This window comes from Emydura macquarii, unplaced genomic scaffold (assembly GCF_026122565.2).
Source record: "Emydura macquarii macquarii isolate MOO-44397 ecotype Brisbane River unplaced genomic scaffold, CSIRO-AGI_Emac_v2 contig_2422, whole genome shotgun sequence".
Taxonomy (NCBI): Eukaryota; Metazoa; Chordata; order Testudines; family Chelidae; genus Emydura; species Emydura macquarii.
This window is the reverse complement of record NW_027132559.1, coordinates 6,611,655-6,628,797: the sequence shown is the minus strand read 5'-3', so window position 1 is coordinate 6,628,797 and position 17,143 is coordinate 6,611,655. Positions and strand designations below refer to the sequence as shown.

The following is a 17,143-nucleotide window of genomic DNA, read 5'->3' as shown; positions in this document are numbered from 1 at the left end:
CACTGTTCCAAATGTTAGAAAAGCAACGTTAAAGCCTTAATTCTTCTCCAGAAAGGAAAGACTGTGTGTGCATAAAATTTTGATGGTCAGCTGCAGCTCGGCACTGGCAAAGCCAGATTAAACTCACGGAGTTCCTATTTGTTGTAGTCAGGCAGTGCAGGAAAATTTAGACACAAACTACGGGGCTTAAATCACACAAAATCAATCTAGTTGGTCTTGATTATGACTCAAAAAGTTCCATTTCTGACCAAATACCAGTTTTATAAGAGGACTAAAATACTTTTGAACACACCTACACCTTTGTTGACAGAATCCACAGAGAAACCAAGACACATAGTATTTTATCTCTGCTGATCATGTTATAAAATCAACTGAAAGTTGAAATACTAATTTCACTACAAATATTCATAAATTTAAACAGAGCATTTCTGAAATATTTGGTTTGAGCAAATCTTGAGTCTATGTTTACCGTAATCATGATACATTTTCTTCTTCTCTGGTAAGAAGGTTGTGTCCTAATATTGGGACTTGCCAGATGGTGCAATTACAGATTGTCTTACTACTTCTGTTGATCGGAATGAATAAGCTGTTTATGCTTGAAGACATGCTTATTGTCAGCTGTGGGGCATTTTTTTTTAGTTTATCACCAGTAAAGATTGTTCTCCCTGCTTTAATCTCTCTAAGCAACATATTTAGATATAGCTGCTGCCTTTAAGTTTTACCCCTGCAATTAAACAAAATAATACATGGTGCCAAAACATTACACTATGGAATCTCATCATCTCACTGTATAAAAACAACTTTGCATCCACATGAAATATAGTTGCTTTGGAGGTCTCTTCAGAAATCCCCTCACTTATGAAAACAATTCCATTGCATATTATTTTCTTTCAGTCACATTGGCTCAATAAACAGTATGTACCAAGAGTTTCAAAGAACATTTGGACAGCACTCTACAGGAAAGAAAATAAGTTAAATATGAAGTGCAACAAAGTTTGATTGGTAAGAGGAAAATGATCACCAAATATCAGATGCTTCCCAAGGGCTCTGAAGACTCACAAACCTTTTAAACTATAAGTGCTTTTTTTTTAATTCAAGGGGTTGAAAGAATATTCTACCATTGATTTCCTTTATTAATTGAAACCCAACCAGGGGCGTTGGTCTCAGAGCCCAGACTCCAGCCCTAGCAGGAATGTCTACACTACTATTTTTAGCCCCATAGTGTGAGCTTGAATAAGGGGACCTGGGCTCTGAGATGCACTGTTGGGTTTAATTTTTTTTCACAGTGTAGATACCTTAAGTGAGTTGCTTATGGGTACACAGGAAGTTTGACTACTGAAAACTAAACTCAGGTTTCCTGAGTCAGAATCTGATGCCTTAACCACATGAGCATCCTCCCTCCATTTACAGACAAAGATAGATCCAGTGGAGACTTAATTTCACTGGTGGATTATTCTGCCACATCCACCTACATCTCCTGTTCACGGGTTCAGACCTCAAAGGTCGACTTTTTGCCTTTATGACTTCTTCATTTCTTATAAAACCAGCTGTCAATGGAGACAGTTTAGGGGATAGAAATTAAACGACTGCTATACAAAGTTTTACCTCTCACAGCATATTATAGAACATCTTATACACTGAACAGAATCCACTGGTGTGTGTCCCAGCTCCTGAGTGCACAGTTGTTGGAGCAGTCTCAGCCTAAGTCTGAATACTGGTTTGTACACATGCTTTATACAATTTAATCCTATCCACTCTGGTCAGCTAGAGCTTCTAGTACCCAAACCTAGGTCCGTTAACACGGGGAGGAAAGGGGATGCAATTGTCCAAGGGCCTGGTGATTTAAAAGGGCCCGGGCGAATGAGAGGATAAATCAGTATCCGCTTCTCTTCCACACTCCCTTTCTCCCGATACCCGCATCACTCGCACTTTCCGCCCCTACCCCTGAGCTGAACTTATTTATTATGCACCATGCAAGTTCCCAGGTGGCTGAGGGGGTGGTCTATGTTACTCAGCTTCCCAGGTTCATCAGTAATCACCTTGGGGAGAGTCCAAGGGACCCAGGAAGCTGAGTAGCAGATACTGCCTCCTTAGCCTCCCAGGAACCTTGCATGGCACATAATCAATAAGTAAAAACTTCCAGTGGAAGCCCACTCAGACCTCAGCCATCCCTTTCCAGGGGGGCCATTCACTGTTCTGCCCTGGGTCCTAGAATTACTGTCAGTGGGCCTGCCAGAACCCTATTTGACAAGTGGTTTTTAAACTCTGTTGTAAGGCCAGTATAGATGGACTTTACAGTACTAGATCAACTGCAGAATTACTTCACGCACAAGTGTTAGGCACATTTTTATGGCACTCGTCTAATACACGATCATTTAGGAGACACAAACAAGACAGACATTAGTAAATTTCACCTTAGCAGACATTCCGAAAACTATAAAAATTAGAGATGGTTATAGACTTGGTGCTAGTTGTACACACAATTAGAATTTAGTGCAAACACTTCTGCACATGCAAATTGTGCATTAATATACTTTTACCTGTGTAATTTGTGTGTGCAGAAATTATACTGCACAAAAATTAAACCCACATGTGATTAGCACTCAAAAAAATGGAAGCCAGGTTGACACACCTCAGGTCAACATCCAGCATGTTTGGTCAGAGTTCTAGGTTCCCTAGTTATCTCTATTCCCAGGACGTTGAAGAAGGGTCGATTTGAGAGGAATGAACAGAGATGCGAACGCAGTCTCTTAGTGCTCTGGGTAAGTGATACTTTCTGAACATTTTGAAAATATCTATCTTTTTACAAATAACCTTTATCACATTCTTTACAAACACAGAAAGTTGCCCAAAGTGTGTCTGGGGCTGAACAAGTTCCATTTCCGTTTGTCTGAGGCAGATTCCTGCTTCCACACCACTCAGCAGGGGCAACCTGTTCAATTTAATACAGTCTAAAAAAGGAAAATAATAAAACATGTAATTTTTAAAAAAAATCTCTTAAAGCAAGAGTATTTCCAAAGCCCATTCCAAGATAGAACCACATCCAAGAGCCATTCTAAAACCCACTATGTGAGAACGGGGAGTGCTCCACAATAAACTCTGCTTCTCTGTGCCATTTCCTAGCTCTTCAGTCTCTGGAAAGAATGATCCTGTGAGGTGTTGAGTGCCTTCTACAAGGTGTAGAGTACCTTTGAACTTCACCTGGTAGGATCAGGCTCTGTTTTTGCAAAGTAACAGGAACATAAGAATTGCCATACTGGAACGGACCAATGATCCAGTCTGGTGTCTTGTATCTGCCTGTGACCAGTGTTAGATCTTTCAGAGGAAGATGCAAAACACCTAGAGGGCACTGTCGAATTGTGCAGTGCCATATTAAATGGGGGCTTCTTTCTGAAGTGTTTAGGTGAGTTAATAGTTAATAACTGTAAACCAACAGCCAGGTTTTTAAAGGTATTTAGATGCCTAAAGGCGTAAGTAGACACCTAGTGGCATTTTCAAAAGTGTCTAAGTGCCTAACTTCCAAATGAGTTAGGAAAATCCCACTAGACGCCTATCTATAGGCACCTAAATAGCTTAGAAAATGTTACCCTAAAAACCTAGTCCTGCTTTTTATGAAGTTGATAGTAAGAAAACAAAATTCCCCCATTGACTTCAATGGGAGAAGGATCCAGCCTTGAATTTTAAAGGTACAGTACTTTTTAAAAAGGCTAAAGTCTAAAACCTTGGCTACAAATCCTAAAATTATGGAACAGTTTTGATTGGAGGAGTAGATTTGCTGCTGTCATTTGCTCCAAATGGACTGAGCCAGACCTTGGACGCAAACTCCTCTGAACTTGGGGAAAAGCTGCATTTGGATCCAGAGCCAGACTTAACAGCTTGGGGGCCCTCTCTAAAAAGATTTAAACAAGGGCCAGAAAATGCTGATTGCAAAAGCAGATATGGTATAGTGAGTTCCCCAAACAGCTCTAGACACCAGACAAGTCAGGCCAGCAGTGCAGGGCTCCTCATACAGCTGCTGCTTCATTAGAGCTTCTATTTTAAAACCTTATATTTGTTTAACTTTATTTCTATCAAACACTGGGAGCCCAAGTGAGAATTGTCCTTCTACTGTGTTCTTATGTAGCAGAGGTAGGTGTTATAATGGAGCCCGTGAGGAAGTGTCTATATTAAGCTGCTTCTTTTGCAAAAGCAGAAGACAACGCACATTCTTTACCATACCACAACACAATGAAATTCTGCAGCTACTGCAAAACCACCTATAACTCTTGTCTAGGGCTGTAACTGCAATAGCACCCTCTGAGCAGAGTTCTGCAAAGTGAGTTTTCAGAGCTGTACATCCATCTCAGACTAGCTTCTGCTTATCTAATGTTTGCTACACCCCCTGCTAGCTCTTGCCAGTTCTTTTCTGTCATCAGTCCTTTCGCGCCTGGCAGATTAAATTGCCAGTCTATAATTGGCATCTGTTGATACAAGTAGGTGGCCAGTAGTTAACTGTTCCTGAGGGTATTGCACGTAATATGATTTACGTTTGTTCATCAGCATCATTGGCACCACACTGGGAATAGTGTTTGCTGCTGCAGAGCCATCCAAGAGAATGCTCATAATATCATGATGTGGCATTTTGTTCCTGTACAGTTCCTTCCATCTGAGGAGCTCAATGTGCTTTACAAACAATAATGAATCACCAGTGGTTCCAAAACTTTTTACGAGCGTGACCCATCTACTGCATTTTGGGTTTTTTTGTGACCCACCATGACATATATACATCTTCCACCCTGGCACCACAATCTAGACCCGGCCTACTGCGAAGGGGAGACTTCAGGAAGGGGAACAAAGGGGTTGGAGGGCGAGCCTGCTCCACCAGTTTCCCCATCTCTAAAACGAGGGCAATAATTCCTACCTTACAGGAGTGGCTGTGGCTTCCCCACACATTCAGTGTTTCCCAAATGGTGGGTTGCCTGGACCCAACCTGAGTGGCACTGCGATCCTGTGCACCAGGTCACAATGCCCAGAGTGGGGAACCAGGCCTAGGAACTGAAACCATCACTGTGGGATGAGTGCAGGGCAGGCTTGTTCTCGAACACTTCCTCCCCACCCCCAGCAGGCCTTCCCTCTGCACTGGCCTGGGAGAAGCGTATGTTTGCCTAAGGGCCAGTAATGGGTGAATCTGTCCCTGGATGTGACAACCCATCTAGAATCTTCCTGTGCTCCACTGTTTGGGAAGCACTGAATTAAGCCACACCCACTCCTGTGAGATAGGAATTATTACCCCCATTTCACAGATGAGGGAATTGAGAATCATAGCGATTTAAGCAACTTGCCCCAAAACAAGAAAACAAGTCAATGACAGAAATGGTTACAGAACCAGTTATCATGATCCACACTCCTTTGTTTTGAAGCCCACAAAGAAAAACTTTGGAGGATGAGTTTATCACATGAGGAGGGATAGTCATATATCCTTCCCCTTGGGTTCCTTTTTTTAATTTAGTAATACTTTGCATTTCACTAAGGCATTCTTCCTGAGGATCTCAAAGCACTTTACAGACATTAATGAATCTAGTTCACTGGACTTCCTCAGATTAAAAGAAAGCTCTGGTGGCTCCCTTGAGAGATCTGCAAGCTAAGAGGTTGCATGGTGCCATAATGAATACCCATAGCTCAAATCGTTTTATTCATAGGTAAAAATTAGATATTTTCAAATTCTCTGTTAAATTTACTGCACTGTTATACAGCCAGGAGTATGAGGCTGCAATGAAGGTTGTAGAAGGTGTCTTGGTGTTGCCACAATCTGCCCAAAGTGATTCCAGTTCAGTGCTGGATAAAGTTTTCTGTGTATGTTTTAAGGGCAAGATAGTAAGGTGCCTCCTTTTTCTCCTACCTGAGCTACCTACATTATTGTAGGCCTGGCTTGACATAAGTAACTTGCCTCATTTCTTAGTGGGCATAATTGGGAAGGTGAATGGAAGGTTCAGTTGTAAATAGGAGCTTGACAACCAATATGCAGGAGCCAGGATATCTGTGCTACATTAGATAAGATAGGGACTATGGACAAGATAATCCTGGAATGTAAAGATCAGGTTCCATGAACAGCACATGGACAGAGCATGCTGTACAGGGATTGGTTCCTGCAAAGTAACCAAGCCAATCCCCAGATGGGTGATATAATGTTTAGGAAATGCAACAATGTCATGTGAGAATGTGTATAAAGTACGATGTTGTCTGTGTAACTTTGGATGTGTGGTACACCCTATACCCACCCCCTTAGCTTGAGTCTGATCAACTCAACCTAGCTTTGCTGTATGCTAAATAAATGAACCTAAGTGATGAAATCCAGAGTCAGATTGAGTGTTCTGGATCCCAGAGACCCGGATGAAGTGTTCTCCCAGAACTGGCCAAGATGCTCAGGATAAGTTGAGAGGAAAAGGTCTTGGAGGGAATTGTTGGGTTACAGTGCAGAGGGAAGATCAGGCTCCAAAGAGCCAATACTCCCATTGCTGTGCAGCGGGGGCAGAGTGGGCAGGCAGGGGTGAGGTTCAAGTGGAACCTTGACTTCGCCCCGTAAATGTGCCAGCCGAACCAGCATGGACTGGAAAGTCTCGGCACATTTCCCCCCGATAAAGGATGGAATCATGGATTGAATTATGACTCTTGAGCAATACTCTTCTGGGATGCTCTAAGTAACACTTACACATATTGAGTTCTTCTTCCTAATATATTTACAATCCAGAGTTTAAAGGCATACACATGCACACAACATCTGCTTCTGATGATAATTTTCTCTGAATGCCAAAATGAGAGCTTTTGGTTTTTTTTACTTTAACAACATTGTCTTTTTATTATACCACTTCTCTTCTTCTTTGTTTAAAGAGGGACAAATCTCTGGCTTGAAAGGCTCCCTCTTGAATAGCATGGGGAAAGGTAAGAAAAAACCTTTTGTTGTCATAATTTTCATAATTTATCACGTGCTAGTCTTTTGCTTGAATGAATGCCATCTCCCTTATAAGCAGTCTGTATTTGTAACCAAAGGATGAGGACAGAAGTTTGAACTCAGGGCAGAGGACAGTGAGTTGCAGCAGATTAGCCACACAGAATAAGTCTGATTAAGGACTAGGGGGTTCATGTGCACTGCAATAAAAAGCCTGTGGCACCAAGTCTCAGAGCCCAGGTCAGTTGGCTTGGGCTCATGGGGCTTGGGCTGTGGAGCTAAAAATTGCAGTGGAGATGTTCGGGCCTGGGCTGGAGCCCACACATCTACACGGCAATGTTTAGCCCCAGAGTCCAAGCCCTGTGAGCCTGAGGCAGCTGACCTGGGCCAACCACAGCCATGCCACAAGTCTTTTATTGCAGTGTAGACATACCCTAAAAGGCTGTTCTGGTCTGACTCAGCACAGAGGGACTGGCCCTTGCGCACAGCATCAGCAGGCTGAGGGCAATGCAAAGATGAGCTTTAAAACCACCTTTGTGCGGCCTCAGAGTGTTCATGAGTGGGCATTACACCTGCCTGGCTTCTCACTGAAGTTAATGAGGCACTAGGGTCTGCTGTCATGGGGTGGTCTGCAGGCTCAGGCCTATGTTTGTACAATTCTTCGTATGCTGGGGCTCTGGTCCCTGGTCAAGGCCTCAAGATTCAACGGTAATGTAATCAATAATATATATTAATACTACATAGTAAATTTGATTTATTTTCAGCTTAAGAGTATCAGTTATCATCTACCCAGGGGGAAGGGGAACAACTGACATCTAGAGTGGTGATGAGATAATTTCCTCCTCTCTGTTCTCTTAAAAATAAGAGCACAGTGTTGCTGAAATTTAAAAAGACATTTTGTACAAGACACATTGGGGCCTGCCCTATGCTCACGGTGAGTGAGTGCCCTAAATGAGCTAAACACTCATAGGCATGCAAGGAGACTGGTCCTTTTCTGAAAGAGCCTACAATGGATGGACTAACTTGTGGCAACCCTTAGTCACATTAGAGAGCACTTACACATGACTTCACTGTGTCTACTCTTGTGAGTAAATGCTCACCAGCATGCAGAAGGGTCAATACATCCTAGTCTTTAATGCAGACAATGTACAGACAAAGGAATAAGAAGTAAGGGAAACAATGCCAGATATTTAAATAACAGTATTAGAAAATATATCCAGCTTGACTCTTCTTCTCTCTGATACCTCACTCTATTTAGTCCATCTCTCATTCCTATCACTTTATGTTCCTTTCTTTTTCATTCTGTCCTACTATACATAATGGAATGTCTCTGTGAATTTGCTTACACTCTCTGCTAGTCCCTTACTTTTCCCCCAGCAGTGGGGATGGGTAAAATAAACACCACTCAATAATCAACAGCTAGAATTTCCAAGTACTGCAGAGGGAACTTCGTCTCCATTTTTGTCTGCAGAAAGGTAGCGATGAAAGGGCTTCTGGCAATGATTACATGGTTGTGGCACCAAAAGCATTTTAATTGCAATGTTTGTGATAGGTCAATTGCAGCAAAGCTAGAGAAGGAAAGTAAACAGTGATCCAATGGCCACTTCATATTGGGACTTTTTTCTTTATTAATTTGAAAACACTTTAATTGCAGTAACATAATAATGGCTACGCCAAGAGCTTACTGGGGGCTTAACAACTGGTGTAGCTACACTGAGGGTATTTGCAGAGTTAGCCTGGTTGATCAGCACCTGGGTCTGAACACCTGGGTTAGCTTAGCCTGGATATGAGCAGCTGCCCTGCAAAATCATATTTGAGTTACTGTCTTCACTGGTGCTGTGTGTATCACTAGGACTTTTGGGGGTATATCCTCATGGTTCTTTATGTTCCAATGAACTGAACCACTGTATAAGTCTTTCCCAGTGACCTGTGGGAGAATGTATCTGTCCTTCTGGGTACACAGGGGCAATTGTGGGTAGGCACTGAAGGACTATCAGCATGTGAGTGATTTAGCCTGTGTCCACACTGCCAGTTGGGCAGGTTACCCATCTGAATGAAAGTGGAACGCAAGCTCTATCTCAGGCTCCCTACTGTGCCAGCTAGCCTGGGTTGAAAGCCCCACTAAACTTGGGTGAGAGGGTTTGGTGGGTGGAACTGAAGGGGATTAGGGGCGACTCTTGAATAATGCTGCAGTGAAGACATACCCTGTTATAGTTGCATCTGTAAAACCCCTACTGGATAGCTGTTAAACTGGTGTAAAAGGTGACTTGCACAAATGTGACTTAGCCAGTTTTTTATGTGTTGCTTTCTTAGCAATCCCATCCCCCTCTCCTTCTCTGTCTCTCTCATCAAAAATATTTCCTGCAGATTGTACTTTGCCATGTCTGCTCTACCTCAGTGTCAGACCACTCACCTGCGCCTCAGTCCAAAGGATCTTGCTCATTTTAGCCCCAATGTTACTCACATTTTGGTGTTACCTCACTTTTTATATTTGAAAATTATTGACATCATAAATATGGTATCATGAAGCAGAGGTTACAGAAAGAATCACTCTAAAGAGATGAATCCCATGGCAGTTCATTTGCCGTATACAAATATTCTTGCATCACTCATTTTAGGTCTTTCCTACTCATTATGTCTCACTTTGGGACCTTGGCATGTTCACTGTACCAGTACTCACATGTACATACATAATAGCGCTGGATTATGACTGACTCAAACGCAACTACTTAATAGAGGGTGGGAGAAGGTCAGGAGTCTTTCCCTTTTGAAAGGCCCAGGTAAGGGCTAACCATAATTGTAATCCCTGGTTTTGGGGTGTTTTTTGTTTTGCTTTTGCAAAGCATAGGATCTGCTGCCAGCATGCTACCTACTTCCCTGGGAACAATTCTCTTGAAAGGGGGCAGGAAGGGGCAATACTTAGATGAAGCCATGTCTCTACCCACCCTATGGAGTGGCTAGCAAAGCTGGTCAGCCACATCAGTGGCACTGTACTGAACGCCTTAAAAGAGTTTCACAGTGTGTGCTATGCAGTGCAAACTGAAAGCTCCAGGAGCTATTGTGCCTACCATGCTTTTCCTGGGTCAGTGTGGCTCCACAATGCCCCTAACTCTGGGTGTGACTAAATGTCACAATCTAAACAAGAACGTATTTACAGTAAATAAACTAAGTGTTGCTGTTTATTCCAAGTTAACTATTAAAAAGTTTGAATGAATGATACACACACAACCGTTATAGTACAAGCGACTTGTTAATCTTTCTAGCAGTGTCAAGCTTTAAGGCAGACCAGAAATTGTAAAAAGGTAAAAGAGTTTTTTTAAATGACTGACTGTAATCAATATCCAAAAGGAAAAGCTAGGCGGGATAGGATAACACCATAAAGAATAAATAAATCAAAGGACAATAAGGGTAGAGAAATCAGAGAAAGAGGGAAAGGAAGTTCAAGAAAGAAGGGAGAAAGAACAAGAAAGAGAAATGTAGAAAAGAAAGAGATGTGAAGTCAGAACAGATACTGTACTTTAAATGGAAGGCATGAAACTCAGGCTGGTGTAATGTCATGCAAAAAGCTGTAAATTTTCTCTAATTTATGATGGAGATTATCAGTGAGAAAAATTGGAGTTGACTTTGAAGTCTGTCTTATTTTTTCATCCAAAGCAATACTAACCTCAAAGAAAGAAAAAGATAAAATAAGGCTAATGCTTATGTTGGGCAATACATTAAATCAAATAGCAAATACCAGCTAGTATCACACTGGGACTCTGTCTCACCGTGAATGCTCAAATTAAGGACTTATTGAAGTCCTTCTTTCACTATGACTTCAACAGGCTCACTTGACTCCCGCATGAATATCCTTCCCTCTTTCCTGGACAACGACCTTCCTCTTCTCTTTTGATGTTTTCTTACCTTACTAAGACTTTAGGCTGTTTCACTGTAAGCCCGCAGACTCCACAAAGGTTAAACAGTTTTGTGGCTTTCCCATCAGGTGTAACATAATATCTCAGGACAACTAGGCCCTGGAACCATACACAATTTGAAGTGATCAGATTGTGCAGAGATGTAGGCCTTCTTTACACATGAAAGTGTTTGCCCGTATACCAGTAAAGCCATATTGGCAAACCCTCCAGAGGAGACCTTTTGTGCCAATATAACTGTGTCTACATTAGAATTTTACCAGCATACCTACGTTGGTCAAGGCTGAGGAAAAAAACACACAATATCGCTATGCCAGCAAAACTTTTAAGTGTAGACTAGGTCATAGACCACCAGGCTCCTGCAATTAGATTTCATAAGTAACAGTTCCTGAAGGGGAAAATCACAAGTAGAGGGGTTGGGGCTGTTGATGGTGCAGGAAATGCAACAAACATCCATTCAACCCTTCATCCAAACTGGTCTTCCATCACATCCCTTCTTGCACCAAACTGGATAATTCCCAGATTAATTTATCCATCTGTAGTCAATGGGACATATCATGATATTCTTATAATTGGGGCAAAACCAAGGATGAGATTTTGTATACCTGTACATGGAGCCCTAATTGAGTGGGAGATAGTCAATGCTGAAAGAAACACAGGTCATCTGTTTCCTAGTCACATTCAATACATGGACACAGAAGAAGATTGTCCTTATGAAGCCACACCCAATGCCTCTTAATAGAATATGGATAGTGTTAATTCTCTATATCTAATAAAGCTAATCATGTCTTCTCAATTATTTATGAGGGACCTGATTCTCAACAACACTAAGGCCCATTATAGCACTTGGGCATTGTAAAAAGTCCATAAAAGAGGTGTAAATTACATTCATTCCTACTTTAATGGCTCTTTATATTGTCAGAGTGGTATAAAGAGACCTCAGTGCAACTAAGATTCAGGCCCAGTTTGAAATGGATGAGGATATCAACAAGAAAAGACAATGGTAAAACATGACTCTCAGCACAATTATTTACAAGCCACACCTTCATTCCTTGGTTCAGACTTCAACGCTGGTCACAATTACTTCCAGCTCCTACGTTTTTTTTTAACTCCCACACACAAAATGCTTAGAACCTTTTAAAGCTCAGTAACCATGCACAGTTACCACAGATCTTGAAGTACCTATAGGAATTAGAAAGAAATGTGAACTTCCTTTTTGAGATGAACAGCTGTGCGATTGTAAATATGTTTTTAAAAGCCCTCTACCATGAGATGACGTCACTTCATCTGAGACCCTGGTCGGATGAGTCAGTATAACATCATCGCAGTGTGCTACATTCTTGAATCGGCATCAGACAAGACATAACTTCTCTTTCTGTAATAGTCATGGGGGTTGAGAGGCTAGTTTCTAAAGAACAGAGCTTCACAGTCAAAGTATTGACACACTTTCAGATTAGATTTAGGGATAAACATTATCAATCCCATATCCTCCCAGCTTCCATTTGTTTCAATGGGGACAGAACAGGAAAAGCATTCCATGTTGTGTTCAGGCCCACCGATAGCAATTCCAGGCCCCAGGGCAGAACATCGCTGAGCTCTAAGTGAGCTTTTGCTGGAAGTTTTTACTTATTATGTGCCATGCAGGTTCCTAGGTGGCTGAGGAGGCAATATCTGCTCCCCAGGGAGATTACTGATGAACCCGGGAAGCTGAGTAGCAGATACCACCTCCTGAGCCTGCCCGGGAACCTGCATGGCACATACTAAATAAGCTCGACTCAGGAGTGGCGAGTGCGAGCGGCAGGGTCTGCAGATGTGGAGGAGGATATGTATCTATCCTCCCATCCAGCTGAGCCCTTTTAAATCTCCAGGCCCCTGGGCAGTTGCTCCCCTTCCCCCACCCCTGTCGGTGTGCCTGGTTATGTTAGAATATGCTTAGATCCTTTGCTAGCTGTAGAGACTCTGTAACCAACCGTCAATTTATTTCTAATTAGAGGCCTAAAATAACAGGCAATTTGATGACAAATAATACAAATACAGTGTAGCCTCCTCTTGGAACCACTGGGCAACTCCAAACTTTGAGCAACTGCCTTAAAATACCCCTGAGTTTTACAGAATAATTTGGTTCAATATTTTTTAATCACATGAACTAAACTGGCTTTTTTTGTCAGTCCCTTGTACAAATGCAAAGCAAGGGATTGCAAAGAAGAAATGTATAAACATTTTTAGCTAATGAGTCCCAAAAAGGTTCAGGATTTTACTCAAATTCAGATACCCAAGTGATGGGTGCAATACAAAAACCTGAAGAGAATAGAAGAGAATTCTCCAAACTCTTTGTTGCTGCAAATTTGGATTGGAATTCTCCATTGAATAGGCCTCACTGTGAGATTATTAGTATTTCCTGCCTCTGGTCTGGCCAAAAACATAGGAAAACTAGTCTTCTGGTATTTTGACATTTCTGTTTTCACTGTTAGGTATCCTAATACGGAAATATTAAAAACAATGAGACAGTAAATCAATGAACCTCAGTTGGATTTGGCTTGAATTCAGATGAAAGTTACTTGGGGATTATATAAGCATCAATGCTTAAAAGTGTAATGTTAATTTTAATAACATTTCAGAATTTTATTCGGCAAAGTGACTTTCAGGAGTTTTGTGTGTATACAGAAAGCATCAGAAAGCTAAATCCTGAAGATAATATAATTGTTGTTTCCTTTGATTTATTCAGGGATTGATAACACACTGATCACCTCCTTGTGATGGATGATTACACACACACAGCAGATGTTTTAATTTGATTATATCTGGGAGAGAAGCATAATGCTGTGAGAAGTCCAAACCCTTTGAATTAGTCCTTCATAAAACCTTGCAATTAGTGTAACTTTCTGGAAATGCCATTACTTGAGGCCTCACATTTTTACAGTGATGTATGAATTATTAGTAAAAGTCCAAACTAGTGGAGATGATTATGCAAAGGAAAAAAAAATCCTGCATTTTAATAGGAGCTAAAACTCGGCACTGATAACCTCAAAAAAAGTAGCATGGTTGTGATGGTGTGGGATGCCATCCAGACAAGTGAGGGGTTGTGTCACTGTGTGCTTTGTAAGCTGGGGTGCTTCACAATGCTTTGCTGCTGAAGCCCCCCAACTGGGACACTCACAAACAGTCTACCAGCATGCAGGTCACACCCTGATTGTATGTGTGCTAGTCTAGACAGCCCTGGTTCAGCATCTCTGACCCCAGCAGCCTGTTTACAGCCCCTTCTGGCTTCCACCAACCTTGCTTACTATTTGCAGGATCACGCCAACACCGAATTCTCCAAAATTTGCGTGCTCTGCGATGTCCAGCCTCTCCTGGACAGTTCAGAGAAACAATATGGTTCATCTGTTCCTCTAAAAACACAAAACCATATAAAAGCTTATTAGCTTAACTGGAGTGAATAAACCCTTCCCTCCCTTTAAACAGAGCACTGAGTTGGTTTATACTGAACATAAAACAAATTAATTAACAAAATAGACATAGGATTACGTGAGTTCAAGTACAAGGAATGAAGATAGAAAGAGTTATAAGTAAAACAGAAACAAATACACTTCTAACGGTCAAAAACTTAATCAAGCGAGATACAAGCTTTGTTCAAGATGGTTTCTCTCACCGGTCATTCTTCTTCCCAGGCATGGCTGACTATCCCTCTGTCAGGACATTCCACAAAAGCACAAGGGGCTAGTTTCCCTTGTCTTCCTAGGTGAAAGATCTTTGCCTTATCAGGTTTCTCACTTATATTCAGTTTCCATTCCATTCCATTCAACATATTTTGGCTGAAACGCATATTGAGATGGAATAGTTCTGTTGAAATTTCTCCAATTAATTTTATGCCTGAGCCACTACGTCACACCAACCTGATGTTTGTGTTATTGATCTTTTTGAGGTTTGTCAGTCAATAAAATATCATAGACCTTAGATTGTACAACACACACAGATTTTAGGAAGTTTCATCTTGGACACTTATGCCAAGACTACCTAGGCATAAACAGTTTCCTGCATAGATGCAGTTGTACATACCTCATTTTTGCATCAGTGGACCTAGGAAACATATTGTAACAGGATTCTGAACCTGAGTGGAGCTATCCCTAACAAAAAGCTAATCAAAATAGTGGCTTAGCTGGGTACTTTAGCAGCTCATCGGTGTGGGCGGGATGACTTTGGGTTAAAAGTCTCACAGCACTATAAATACAATTGTAACATTGATGTTGAAACTTGAGAAACGGGGATGCTAGAAAAACATTTTTTCAAGTGAGATTTGTGTAGCAGTTTGGTTGCCATGTGATAAGAATAAAATGGTACAAGAGGGTTGAGCTACAGGAGAGAAACCCTTTTTCCTCTGTGGTTTTTACTTGGACTCTTAAAATTATCTAAAGCTGCAGCCTACACTGCAGTAAAAGATTATTCTGGAGTACTAGTAATTGGTTTTTTGGTTTTAATAGAAGGGCCTGAGTGATGTGAGGCATTAAGTTTATTTGTATTTTGGGTGTCTATTTGGATTAAGGCCAAGGAAGAAATTGGTCTCAACTATCTGGGTTCAATCTTTATGATTATTATTAACTTATTTGAATTACCCTAGTGCCTAGAAGACCTAGTCATAAACCAGGACCCCATTGTGCTAGACACTGTACAGTCACAGAACAAAAAGACAGTCCCTACCCCAAAGATCTTACAATCTACATATAAGACAAGACAACATATGGAGAAAACAAACTGACAGAGGAATACAAGGAAACAATGAGACAATATTGCTCAGCATAATAGGCAGGGGCCACTGGTGGTCACCCCTGATCTTGTGTAGTCCTGACACTAGGCAGTAAAAGAGAAACTGTTATGTTTTAGCAATCCATCAGCCCACAAGCCATACTTCCCCCTGCAGTGACAAGATCCTGTCACAGAAAACTATACAGATTTCATAATACACTGTACTTACTCTTAGTTAGTACATACTTATGTTACTATCTAAGGTATCAAAGAGTCACTGCAGTTTTCCTTTAAGAGGATCAAAATCTACTCAAACTTCATTGCGCATTATAACCTACTTCTACAAAAACAGCATACAAAGACTTTAACAGTTTATAAAGTACAACATTTTTTTTAAAGTATACAGTTATGGCATTTTGTTCCTGTGCCATATAGCCTGGTGTATACAACGGTTGCAGAAAACAACAGTTGTGATCATTTAACAGTAATAATGATGACAACTTCTTAAACTTCTCTTCTAATTTCATCTGAGGTTTGCATTATTTGGCCTCCCTCACCTATATCAGGCTGAAGTTAATTATTCACAGTTTTGATTTAGAAATAAATAGGCAACTTCAGTCTGTTAATAAGGAAATGGAAACTGTTAATAAGCAATTGGAATGAAGTAACCAGCTTTAACATTGTTTTATATATTTTCAGTTGTCCATGAAATCCTGACTAAACTGAGTTTGGGCCCAAGCATGGATAGCTTAAGATGCTCAAGAAATGTAGTGTCTTTGTTTATAAGTGTACCACAACTCAGGAATATCTTTGTGAAAGTACAAATGTGAATAGTACTTGCTTTTTGCTTCACCTCTTATGCAAGCTGCATCAGTTTTAGTCCAATTAGTTACTTTTCCTTTAGAGATCCAAGCAAGAATTCATTGTGTTATGTCAGGGATCCACCTGACCTCCATGTTGTGATTGTACAGTCATTCTTCCCCTCCCCCATTCATAACCATGCAACATTCCTTTGGCAACTACAGCAATTGCTTACATGGAAAAGTAACATTAGGAATGTATTTAATGAACATATAGCTTCTTGTAATAATGCAAGTTAGCAGAGGAAATAGATGAGAGTCTACCCCATGAGACTAGCCAACTTTCAAGTCCACCAGTAAGTACTCTGTGGTCCACAGTTAGAGAATTGCATTGCTACAATATATAATGAAGGATGTTAAAAATAAAATGTAGCAAAGTTACTAAGAATATGGCCAGTTTGCAGCACAGTGATTTGCACTAAGAATTGATAAAAATACCCCACATCTATACTCGAGTGTTACTGAGGCAAATTTCCCGCCAACTTCAAGGGAAAAGTTGTGTCTGAGAGAATCTTGAGTAAATTTAAAGCAAAAAGAAGAAATTAAAAACCTCTTAGAGAAGTATGAGAATTCACAACATAAACTGTGACTGTACTGTGTAAATGTTTTTAAAACCAAATTTACATAAAATCATGAGATTTTTTAAGCCTAAATTATTGACCAATTAAATACATTGTGTAAACCCATCAAAATTTGTAAATGGTTGA

The 17,143-nt window shown here is 40.9% G+C and overlaps 1 protein-coding gene across 2 annotated transcripts in view; it reads left to right on the top strand.

The window, feature by feature from the left end:
• Positions 1-17,143, top strand: part of TGFBR2 (transforming growth factor beta receptor 2) — a 116,410-nt gene that overhangs the window by 32,462 nt on the left and 66,805 nt on the right. Inside the window, exon 1 of one of the 2 annotated variants that reach the window (XM_067561849.1) lies at positions 6,868-6,918. The exons of the other annotated variant lie outside the window; for it this stretch is intronic. Within the exon in view, the coding sequence (XP_067417950.1) occupies positions 6,909-6,918 (10 nt within the window). The 5' untranslated portion in view covers positions 6,868-6,908. Of the gene's footprint in view, positions 1-6,867; positions 6,919-17,143 lie in introns of those variants that run through there. 2 annotated transcript variants of the gene reach the window in all.